At 39.4% G+C, this 12,428-nt stretch overlaps 1 protein-coding gene across 2 annotated transcripts in view; it reads right to left on the minus strand.

Moving 5' to 3' along the window:
- Nucleotides 1-12,428, minus strand: part of ZNF385D (zinc finger protein 385D) — an 844,414-nt gene that overhangs the window by 275,784 nt on the left and 556,202 nt on the right. The window contains exon 1 of one of the 2 annotated variants that reach the window (XM_012783261.3): nt 7,390-7,792. The exons of the other annotated variant lie outside the window; for it this stretch is intronic. Coding sequence (XP_012638715.1) covers nt 7,390-7,411 — 22 coding nt within the window. The 5' untranslated portion in view covers nt 7,412-7,792. Of the gene's footprint in view, nt 1-7,389; nt 7,793-12,428 lie in introns of those variants that run through there. 2 annotated transcript variants of the gene reach the window in all.

Genomic DNA, 12,428 nt, shown 5'->3' on the forward strand with positions numbered 1-12,428 from the left:
GACGTTTATCTCTCACAGTTCTGGAGGTTGGGAAGTCCAAGATCAAGGTGTTAGCCTGTTCTGGTTTGGATGAAGGTTCTCTTCCTGGCTTGCAGTGGCCACCTGCTTACTATAGCCTCACATGGCATGGTAGAGAGAGGAAGCTCTCGTGTCTTCTTACAGGGACACTAATCCCATTATGAGGGCTCCACCCTCATGACATCATCTAAACCTAAATATTTCCCAAAGGTCCTACCTCCTCATACTATAATATTAGGGATTAAGGTTTCAACTTATGAATTTGGGAGAAGGGGCACAGGCAGTCAGTATTCATAATACTGACTCATGCCTTGTAAGCAGTATTAATTTTTTCTGATTAGTAATCAATTGATCCAAAAAAAAGGAAGAATAAATAAAATTATAAATTGTATACAGACCTCTGTATTTTGATTCCATAAAATCAAAAAACAAACATATATTAGATCTCAGTCATTTGCATTCATTTCTCTAGTTATAGGCTGGAATACTTTTTGCATGTTACTATTACAAATAATCCACTTAGAAAAATATCCCCCTGCATTCTACTGTAAAGAGCACTGAAGTAAGTCTCAGTGGTACTGACTTAGAGTCCATTCCTTAAGTTACTGGCTGTGTGACCTTGAGAAAGTTGTTCCAGCCATCTAAGGCTCAAATTCTTCCTCTAAAAATAGGAATAATTATATTTTGTCTACCTCCTGCAATGGGTCATTCTGGGAATTAAAAAAAAGCATAATGTTGACACATTTTGAAAAATACAAATTGCTACACAAGCATAAGGTATGTTTATTAAAGTACATTTACATTCATTATTGTGTTTTTATCCTCAAAGCAATCTGCCACAAGTACTTTCCCTTATCAGCAAAATGCATAAATATGAAAAAAGTTAAATGTGAAGAACAATTTTGCCAAATCTTTGCAAATATAGTCAAAATTATCTCCATTTTCTTCTGCCATTACAAATGATAACCTTCACAACTGATGAACTTCCTAGGCATTTTTAGCTACTTATACTTAGGGTATTTTCCTGTCCATCCCAGCCAACCAGCAAGAGAATGCCAACATCTGGGGCAAATTCACTTAAGCAAAGGAAACTGAGGGTTAAAATTGTGACCTGGTGAGTTGTTACAAAGTATAATTTTACTATCTTACATGATGATTTTAGGTATTCATCAGACATTTTTGTACACTGACCTTAATATTATAAAGTTATCCCTTTTCTCTTCACATTGCAGGGTCTTATGAAGAAGCACCTTGAAACAAAAAAAAGACTGTGGAATTCATTGTATTTAATCTAAGATCTAATTTCTGATGACTAGGTCTTACTTTTATGGCATTTATTTTTTAAAGCAGCTAATGTTTGAGCAGCAAAAGGGACTGTTTGTCTTGTGAACTCACAAATACTAGCTTTTGTAGGAAACATCAGCCTCAGGGGATGTGTTGAGGAAGTAGATTTCCTTCCTCTCTGATCTCCAACACTCATTTAATCTTACACATCCAACACATACTTGTAAGTGCCTGACGCCAAGCCAGGTGCTGAGGATACAGATTAAACAACATTCATCCATTAAAATCTCTCAGCCCACCAACTCCATCCCCACCCCCATGGCACCTATCTCCCACCAGGTACAATGCTTTGGGACAGACAGAATTTGCTTTGAGCATCAGTTCTGATAGCTCTGCCAGTTTCCTTTCTGACCTTCCTCCGGTTACTTTTCTTTTTCCTCTCAACTTACAGAAATGCGATATTGCAAGTAGGTGAAAAAAGAGGAAACAAAGAGTGGTAAGGAGAAGGGGTTCACTGCATTCCATCCAATGCTCCAATAGAGGTTCACATAAATTTGAGGTTTTGGAATCAAGGGGGATTCATGGAAATACCTTTCATTTTAAAGGCTGTGCAAACCTGGAGTTCATATTCAATCAGGGCTGACTTCCAGCTGCTTCATAACGATTTTAACGCTGCGACAGAGCAAAGCGTCTTCCTATTTTCAATCCTAGCAATTTGGTTCAAGCATGATCTCAACCACTTTAAGCTTTGATATTTCTAGCCACCTCTTATGCTGTATTTTCTCTTAATGCCACCAATCATGTGTGAAATTCTGTTGCAAAACTAATCTTTGTGGGAAATGATATGTAATGGCTTCTTTAAAGAGAGACAGAAAGAGAGAGGGCAGGGACTATGACCTTTGTTGTTTCTTGACATGTTTTTCATAGTGCGATACAAATGGAAACATCACTTTCTCAAGGTCAAAGCAGAGCTAGGTTTCTGCTTATACAAGCATCATGGTTTCTTAAGCAGGAAAAGCCTTGAAAATTATCCTTATGACTTAATTTTTAAAATCTCTAATGTATATTGTGGTTGCTAAACTTGAAAGCCAGCTGTGCTCAAAAAACACTTTAATATCCATTTTATTAAATCAATACTTAATGTGTTACATATCAAATGATGTTAAAAGATACAGGAATACAGAAAGGCTGTAAATGAAGTATAATATTGGGTATCTATATAACAAGGCACTACTTGACATTCCAATGTTAAACACACACACACACACACACACACACACACACACACAAGCACACACACTAACCAACACATCTTGTCTTATCAAGGGAGGTTTCAGTCAAAAGCAGCTGTGACCAAATCTTGTAGAATGGAAGTCAGAAACCAATAATTTAAATTTTTCATTTGTTTTTTGGAACAATTATGCCACCCACAAAAGGGTAACTTTGCAAGTCATCATTATCTCATGAATTTTGGAATGTATCCCTTAAATAAACTCATCTCATTTCCATATAATTACAACAACTAAGGAGGTCTTTTTAAAAATTAACTCAAAATTTAAGGGAGTGATAAAGAATCTGTATTACTCATATATTGCTCAAATTTAGAATTTGGCTTCTTAAAATAATAACTTCCTAAAAATTTAAAAGAGAACAGGCTTGAGGAAGAAATATTTATGGTTTTTGAAGTTCTCTTAGAATTCAGGTTTTTTCCAGGGTATCCTTTCCAATAGTATTCACCTGTTACATTCTCCATCCCTGTTAGGTAGTAATTTATTGCATGCCATTTAGATTCATTTGTAATAAAACATAATGGTAATGACTTCAAACTTTAAAAGGGGGGATTTGGACATAGACGTTTCTTCCTGAATAATTCTCACCCCTTGTCAGCCTCAGTAAGATAGAAACACCTCCTGAGTATTTAGAAAGACTCTAGTGGACCTAATTCCCCATAACAGATCGCTCAGTACAAACTAATTAAACGGAGTTAAATGTAACTCCACTGAAAACACTAAAAAAGAGGAATGTTTTTCTCTGCTGCCTGCTGCTTTCTGATCATTTCCTTGCTCATAACCTTGCCGTTTAACTGTTTTTCCAACACACTGCTTTGGAGGTGAACTTGATGGTCCAGCCACAACCCAAAAGTGTAAATGCTGACTTGAGAATGTTCTAAGCATCCCAGGGGAAAAACAAAAGTCGTTCCTAAGAATATGTCCAAACCTGTCTACTATAGGCAGGGGAATAGAGTTCTGGCCTAGAATTTTTCCTCTAGATTAATTTTTCTAGTTGTTATATCAAAAGCTTCCTCAATGAAGTATTTATTGTTATGATAGGCATACCACTAAGTGTTTTTCTTATTTTTCTTAGGCATTTTAAAGACAGTTGATCCACAATTAACGCCAAGGTGAACTTGAATGGTTTATTCACACTTTCTAAATTTTGCCTGCTCTTTTCCCTAGGTTAACAGTAACATTTGGAGTGAGCCCTAATATTTGTCTCTCCCTCTGCTCTTTTGCTTAAAGTGTATCATTTCATTTTTAAGGAGTATTCTCATGAAGCAAACCCCAGCCCCTTCTTGGCTGTAAGCTCACCATAGTCTCCATCTAGTTGACTCAGGCCTGAAAGCATACTGATTTTCAGCCACATAGAATTTCCTCCTTACTACCAGCTTCCTATTTTCTTTCCCTGTGACAAAGGGTGAGACATGGCACCTCTCTCGCCAACCATCGGGAATCTGTGTGGTTGACATGACCACTGGCAACAACTCACCACTCCAGCAGTGGAGAAATGTGTTGAGCCAGATGGAAGGGGGGGGGGAGGATGATTCAAACATACGGCACTTAGAGCTGGATACAGTGCACACAGTTACAACCTTCTGCCAGAGGCTGAGCAATTGCCGAGACACACTCAAGCACAGAACCTGGCCTTCATACCAGCACACTCCTCTTAACCAAACAGTAACCCGGCAGCTGAATCCATTGTACTGACAACCACCCACAGCCTCTCTTCCTTAATCTGGGAAGAAGTCTCCCTGCTGCCCTGCTTTTATTTCTGAATAAATTATTAATGGCTATTCATACTTGGCACGTGTAATTTTTAACTATCTAAAATATTAATGGGGGTGGGAAGGTAACTTCATAAGTATTTATTATTTTCCTTTGCTTTTACAGTTAATCTCATTCATGTTGCTGACTGGGATTTTCCCTGCTTCTTTATCCCATGTGAACCTTACATTTAACTCCAAGTAATGAATGCAAGATCCAAGATCGATAGAATAAGTAACAAAAGTATCCACGGTGACTGAACAGCAAACTCTTAAATCGCTGAGCAGGAAGTGCAAAGGAACAATTATTGAAAACACGGCACTAAAATCTCAGTAGAAGATAAGAGCGAGCTTTAAGTCATTAAAAGGGTCCATTAGTCTTGTAAGCCTGAGACGGCATGCTCAAAACATGAGCTATTCTTGAGAACTGGAAATATTACATATTCCACCAACTTGCACACATGCACCTGACTCCAACTGAGCCAGGACAGGGCCCAACTGTCCAGTTCCGAAGGGAAAGGGGGCTTAAAGAGAAGCAGGTAGGCTGGGACAGCCTATTCAGACAGTGACTGTTTAGTTGTATTTGAAGGGGGGCGGGCAATACTAACAAATCCGATTATTTATAAGGGAAGAAAGTATCTTGTTTTCATATCAATTCACCCCGTACCACAGCATCACCATGCTCTTCATCACTCTCTGCTGGAGACACAAATAAAAGACTTCTGATACCTCTACCCCATTTCCACAAATCACCAGGAAAGCCCAAGAATCCAGTACTGCTTTCCCTTTGTCCCTGTTCTCCCTGACTTGATAAACTATGTGCAGCTGAAAAATGAAGAAAAAAGTAATGGTCAACCAATTTGCAAAATGAAAGCATTGTTTTGAAAAACTACCTGAAATTGCTGAAATTTTGAATATACACAGATATACATCCACATGTCCATATATATGTGTATGTACATATATACATATACACGTACATAGTCTTAAGGATTTGCAGGCATTAGAATGCTACTGAAAATTTTAACATGCCTGGGATGTATTGCTCAATTCTTTTTGCCTTAGCTCTTGTTCCATGCATTTTACTAGAGACAGGTGGGCTCCCAGAGTTCTGGATGTCTAACAGCTTTACCAAGGGGCTGCATAGCATAACCTGAAACAGCATTCCTGAATACACACGATTTCCTCTGGGAATAGAAAAACATTTCTCATGCTGAAATTATGGTGAAACGGAACCATGCTCATGACACAGAGAACAACTTTAGCCTTGCCTTCCAAAGAGTAGAGTTTCATCTGAAGTAAGTAGGACATCACATTTCAATATGTACTATTAAAAACTTGCATTATACAATGAAACTAATTACCCTGTGAATCACCCTGCTTTACAAGAAGGCTGCACTAGCATACAGTTAATAATATGAGTTAGTCCTAAGAATATTTCTCCAATAGCCACACAATAATCCGGTATTTCCACAGTGGCCTCTGACCAGTACTTTTAGACTATACTGCTGTTCTCATTAGCCCTACTTCCTCACCACAATCACATAAGGAATTGTTGCAAAAGGCTGAAAACTTAAACTAAAATTGTAATCTATCTCACCATCCCTCAATATCATTACAGATGCTGAAATTTTGTTTTGTCAAATGACATTATCTCTACAAGCTTTTCCATTTATCAAAAATATATTCATAATAAACACTTTTATTAGTGGCCAATAACAAGCTTACCACCTCCATCACTACACTCTGGAAAGAGGTGGTGTCTAACTCTGAATTCTGCTAATATTTGGCTATGAAATGAGGATTGTTTCTTCCAAATCAATTTTGGTTATTTTAAGACTTCTTTTCTAATATGACACGTATTATAGTGAAATCAAAACTGCTGTCAAGACAACTACAGGCATTTAGCTTTTGCAACTTGGGTTCCTTCCATACTTTCTCAAATGTTTCAAAGCCTCAGGAAAACAAAACAAAGCAAATAGTACACACAGAAATTAAATGCCCAACAAACTAATAGTGCCCCAACATAAGTTTACCTAAATACCTCTTTAATCTGAAAGAAGACTACAGATTTAATATTTAAAGCAAAACAAGAAATCACCCCGAGCAGTTTCATCTTAGATACATTCCCTAGCCCCTCTCCAGTTGCTCTCACAAACCTTTTAATAGAAAGATGCCGTTAAATGATGATGCCGGATGGGACTTACAGAAGGAAAGCATAACTTCAGGGAGGAGAAAAGGATATTCAGTCCTTATCCTTGGCTTCTTCTTTCTTAGTGAAGGGGCTTTGCCTTCTCTCCTAGCAGTAAGTTGCAGCGTTACAGTGCAAATATACAGCTTCGAGCCCACTTCCAGTGCTCAACTGATAGTCCAGATCTAAGCCTTAACATGCTTTCTGAAAATGCAGGCAACCCAGCTGAAAACCTGAGTGAGGTTTCCACCGTGGCACAAAACTAAACTGCACAAATATTTAACAGTTCCGAGACCTCTAAAGGTTTAAAATAATGTGCATTTTGTGCTAGGCTGCTCCTAGCTAGATGGAGCCCTGGGATGGTATGGGGGAGTGTTCTCAGCTGCTCAACCACTGCTCACTAGAGACTGTTTTCCTTTCCTGCCTCAGAACTAGGAAAAAAACCCAATGCTTATTGAAACGCTCATATTGACTCAGCTTTCACAGCATCCATAGTATAGGAACTTTGTTTCACATTCCATTAAGTTAGCTCATGACTTCCCACGCTGCACCATTTCTCCTCCTTCACCTAGCTAAAAAGGCCAACTTCATTCTAACAAATCGAGGCAAAGTTTGCCCTCCCTCCACCCCTGTCTCTTTTCTTTTGCAACTTAAACTCATCCACAGCTAATTAGCAACCTCAATGGTAGCACAAAGGAAGCTCTGAAGGCTGCACCAGCTTGGTTCTCCAGTTGCCAACTGGAGGTAGGTTTAATGCAATGTATTTTTGCAGCTTAAAAGAAAATTTTTAAGGGCTTGTCTGCACTGATGAAGAGCCGGGCACCCCCTGAATTACATCATCAGAGTGAACACTCACCAAAATACATTATGTTTCTCATTAATCAGACAGCTGAAACCCCACCGCGGCGTCTTCTGCATTAGCTCGCACCCAAGGCTGACACGCCGCCGAGCAGAGCCGTTTCATGCTACATTCGGTGGAAACGTCCCCGGCGTGGAGAGCAGGGAGCGCCAAGCGTGCCTCCTCCGCGGGATGAGCGCCTTGCAGGCTGCCTTTCCAGGGCTAAGATCCCCGGCGGCCGGAGCGTGCGCTGGGGCTGCCTGCTGCACTGCCCATCCTTACTGTAATCCGACTCCTCCTTGCGATGTCCTTGCCGCGCCTGTGACATCAGGACTGAGAGTACTACAAACAGACCCCTCCACCCCACCCCACCCCAGCCCTGGTGAGCAGCCGCTCCATGAGGTGCTCCGATCGCCTGCCTGGACCAACCATGGCTCTCAGCAAGCTTTGACGAGCCCAGAGACTTAGGAAGGGGCGGAGTGAGGGGCGCCGGAGTCTCTCTTAAAGAGAGAAGGGTGTCTGGATCCACACAGGAGCACGCAGGGGAAATGCACCAGTGTGCAAGGGGGGGTCAGGGTGAAGGCAAGTTCTGCCATTAACATGTAATTAGACACACTTTTCCCCCGCCCCTCCTATAAATGCCATCATCCTCGCCAAAATTTAGCCTCCCCTACCAAGTGGAAAAAAAAAAAAAAAAAAAAAAAACAGTGTGAAAAGGGATGGTGCCTGCCATGTACTTGCATGCTCTTTGCTGTGGGCTTGAGGGTTTGTTGTTGTTCCTGCTTGTGATACTTGTACATAAGATGAATAAAAGAGGAACTCAAGGGACCAGTGCTAGGGTAATAGAGGTTTCCACTTAGAAGCGATCAGGTCACAGAAAGCCAGTAGTTGGTGAAGAGCAATGTTTAATGTCTTGAGTGTTCTCTGAGCTAGGTTAATAGAGAGATGAAAAGAAAAATAACTGGTGATAAAAGTCACCTCCCAGTTTCCCGTGATCTCATTTGCTGCCCCCCTCTGAGTGGGTCGTAAAAAGCACACTGAGCCTGAAATGATCTTTGACCCCCCGCCCCCAAAGGGAAGAGACATTTAGCCTGAAAGGCAAGCAAGATTGTGTCATAATTCAAGTCTGGTTACCAATATGGTACCACACACACACATACATGTACACACTCCCATTAAATTTGAGATGAACAGTCAAGAAAAGCAAAGCTTAGCAAAGCTCCTCCCATGGCATAATGAATTGCAGTCCTTATCTTACACTGGAAAGGATGTTGGAAAGAAATCCCTGAAAGCTGTGCTGATTAATACTTAAATGCTTAGCATGGAAAATAAACCCATACGGCAAGTTCAATTTCCTAAGGACTCATCACTTTGGGACCCAATTTCTCTACTGTACCATTTAAACTTAAAAATGTCCATAAAAATCTATGAGATTAAATCCAAAGATAAACAAAGCACCGTAGCCTGTTGGAAGAAAGCAATTGATATATACTTTAATCTTGGCTTTTATAAACCGTGTTAGCAAATATTTCTACATTTCGATATAAAAATATTCAATGGTGTTTCCTTAAACAATTCTGTGTCTATTGGTGGGTTTAATGTGTATTAGAACTAGGGGGCTGAGGTTCATACTAACAGCTTACTTTGCAAACTTGCAAAGAAAGCTTAACCCTATATTCCCACTCTGTGAAAAGAGTGCTATGATCAATATCCTCTCTCACACTGGATTATAAAGATTTTGGTGACCGCAAACAGGTAATAAAATATAAATCAGAAACATCACAGTGAATCTTAAGACAAATCTAGTGCTAGTCTTTTAAAAAGACTCTTCATTTACAACAATCTGGAGGAGGGAAATTTAAGTAGTAAAGGATATTTACTTTTAACTCCATTTTTAAAAAAATTAAAAATAAAACCAATGTTACAAGCAAGTACTGAAGAAAATACTTAAGTGTTTTTCCTTTTGGACAGATGGAAAGCGTCCAAAAGCACAATTAATGGCCTTTCCCTGAGGCAAAAGAACAGTCTGTGGTAGAGCTTATTCATGAAGCCTATCAGCTGCCTTGACCTCCTACATGGGCTAGGGGGCACTGTAGTTTAATGTTAGAGTTTTGGGTCCATTTGAGTGCCTGTACTTGGAAGATGCACGCGTTGAGAGTTGAGTTTAAAATAGGAGATTTGAAGCACTAAAGGACTGCCTTAATCATTAATAACACCCATGCATCTGTATGTCATTTTACAGTTACAAGGTACTTTCACATGTCATCTTTCTTACTAGCAAGTTGAGATAGAGAAAGGTGGAGATTATCAATGTCACAAATAAAGAAGCTGAGGCTCAGAGATGTTAACCAACTTTCTCAATCACGTGGTTAGTAAAGAGCAGTTGTATGTTTTACTATTTGTATGTTGAATTTATGTTACAGTCTTCTAACAGATTTCCGTATTGAAATAAATGTGTCGTTTATGATGGCTCAGATAAAATAATGTCACTGCCTGTTCTAAAAACAAATATATCTATATGGTAATGAATTTATAGGCAGATAATATTTGGTAATAGAACATGCCAAGCTCTGCCTAGTCTATAGAAGATTGTACCCCGAAGAGCAGTGTGTAGCTTCTGAGAAAGTATGGCAGCCTAGAAGCAACTTAGTGTTATATCCGTACAATAATTCTGTTCAACCAAAAAAAGGAAGATGCCCTTTTTAATTAAGGTGTGTGTGCCCCCTATCCCCTTAACTAAGAAATATTAATTTCTGTAATATAGAGGCCTCAGATAGAAACTTGTTTATCTCTGTATGGAAAAAAAGTGATTTTTGTTTTAATTTTACACTTTTTCCTGTTTTACCTAAAACTACTTTATTTGTATATATTATATTTACTAAGAAAAAAATGCAACTTTTTTACTATGACCAGCATCTCCCTAATCCCCTCAGCCCCCCGTTTTATTCTGTGTTTCTATGGGTTTGACGTCTTTACATGCCATGTATAAGTGAAATCATGTGCTATTTGTCTTTCCGTGCCTGTTTTATTTCACTTACTATAAAGTTCTTGAGGTTTATTCATGTTGTCACAACTGACAGGATTTTCTTCTTTTTTTAAGGCTGAATATTATTCCATTGTGTATATATGCCACATCTTCATTATCAACTTATCCATTGATTGACGTAGGATTGAAGACATCTCTTTGACATGCTTTTTTTTTTTGTTTTTTTTTTTTTTTCTCTAGAGATAGAGTCTTGCTTTGTCCCCGAGGCTGGAGTACAGTGGTGAGATCATAGCTCACTGCAGCCTCAAACTCCTGGATTCAAGCAATCCTCCTGTTTCAGCCTCCCGAGTAGCTGGGACTACAGGTGAATGCTATCATGTCTGGCTATTTGTTTTATTATTTTTTTATTTTTATTTATTTATTTATTTATTTGAGACAGAGTCTTGCTTTGTTGCCCAGGCTAGAGTGAATGCTGTGGCATAAGCCTAGCTCACAGCAACCTCAAACTCCTGGGCTCAAGCAATCCTGCTGCCTCAGCCTCCCGAGTAGCTGGGACTACTGGCATGTGCCTCCATGCCCGGCTAATTTCTTCTATATATATTAGTTGGCCAATTAATTTCTTTCTATTTATAGTAGAGATGGGGGTCTCGCTCTTGCTCAGGCTGGTTTCGAACTCCTGACCTCGAGCAATCCGCCTGCCTTGGCCTCCCAGAGTGCTAGGATTACAGGCGTGAGCCACCGTGCCCATCCTGGCTATTTGTTATATATATATATATATATATATATATATATATATATATATATATATATCGAGTTCTTGGTATGTTGCCCAGGCTGGTCTCAAACTCCTGGCCTCAAGTGATCTTCTCACCTCAGCCTCCCAAAATGCTGGGATTACAGGCATGAACCACCATGCCTGACCCTATTTTTTTTTTTTTTTTTTGAAGCGTAACAAATGAAGCTACAGCTGGTTTGGAAACATGCCAGCTGTGCCTAAGAGGTGTTCTTATATGTCATCTCAAGGGATGACTTAGCAGATTCTAGGGAAGAACCTGCCTCACACTCCTGACCTTTATCTGTGTCTAAGAAACTCTGAGAACCTGTGAGCTTCTGAGGGGGAATTTGGTCAGTTCATCTGGGGCCAGCCATTGCATCAACCTGTTTGCCAGATAAAAATATGCCTTTCACTATTAAAATAAAGAATGCCCTCAAACCAGTTACATATTTGAATTTAAACATCACGGATAGGTGAAAATTCCAGATAGCTGCCTGCCTTGATCCCTCGTCTCATTCAATTCTTTGAGCAAGAGCTCAAAGTGAGGTTTATCAAAGTGTAGTCATTCACTCTCCTTGTTTCTAGTTTTAAACTGCCTTTTTCCCTCCCTGGATATTTCCTAACCTCCTTCTCTATCTTATTTTTCTCCATAGAAATTATGATCATCTGACACACTATTGTAGGCATCCATTTATTTTCATCTCTCCTCACTGGAATATAATCTCAAAGAGGGAAGGGATTTTTGTCTGTTCAATGCTGTATCTTCAGTCTTTAGAAGGGCACCTGCCACTTGTTGCCATACAATAAATATTTGTGAGTGAATGAATGAATAAGCCTATTAAGTACAGCTGTATTGTGTGTAAGACATCATGCTTTTCTATGTGCCTGAAGTCAATTTTTTGAGGTTGATGGTATTTTGTGCAAGTGTTTTCACAAATTGAATTTGTCCATGCTTAGCAGCAGCTGTTCTTAAATTCCATGCAATACAGATGCCAGGTGGTACTGCAGGCCACAGTTTGTGAGCGTGTTTGTCCTTTCAAATCTCATAGCTACATGCAGCAGTTATTTATCATGGAGTTAGCATAGCCCAGTTGTGTTTTCCATTGCCTTCCTCTTGCCTTTAGTTTAGTCCACCTTTATCTCATGTCTATATTGCAGCAATGAAATTTTATTCGATTTTCCTAACTCCAGGTTTGCCCAAGTCTAAGCCATTAAATACACTGTTATCTTTTTAGAAAAAATAGGATCACATCATTCCCTTGCTCAATACTCTTGACTATCTTTGTGTTTCACCTA

The sequence above is a fragment of the Microcebus murinus genome, chromosome 1 (assembly GCF_040939455.1).
Source record: "Microcebus murinus isolate Inina chromosome 1, M.murinus_Inina_mat1.0, whole genome shotgun sequence".
NCBI lineage: Eukaryota > Metazoa > Chordata > Mammalia > Primates > Cheirogaleidae > Microcebus > Microcebus murinus.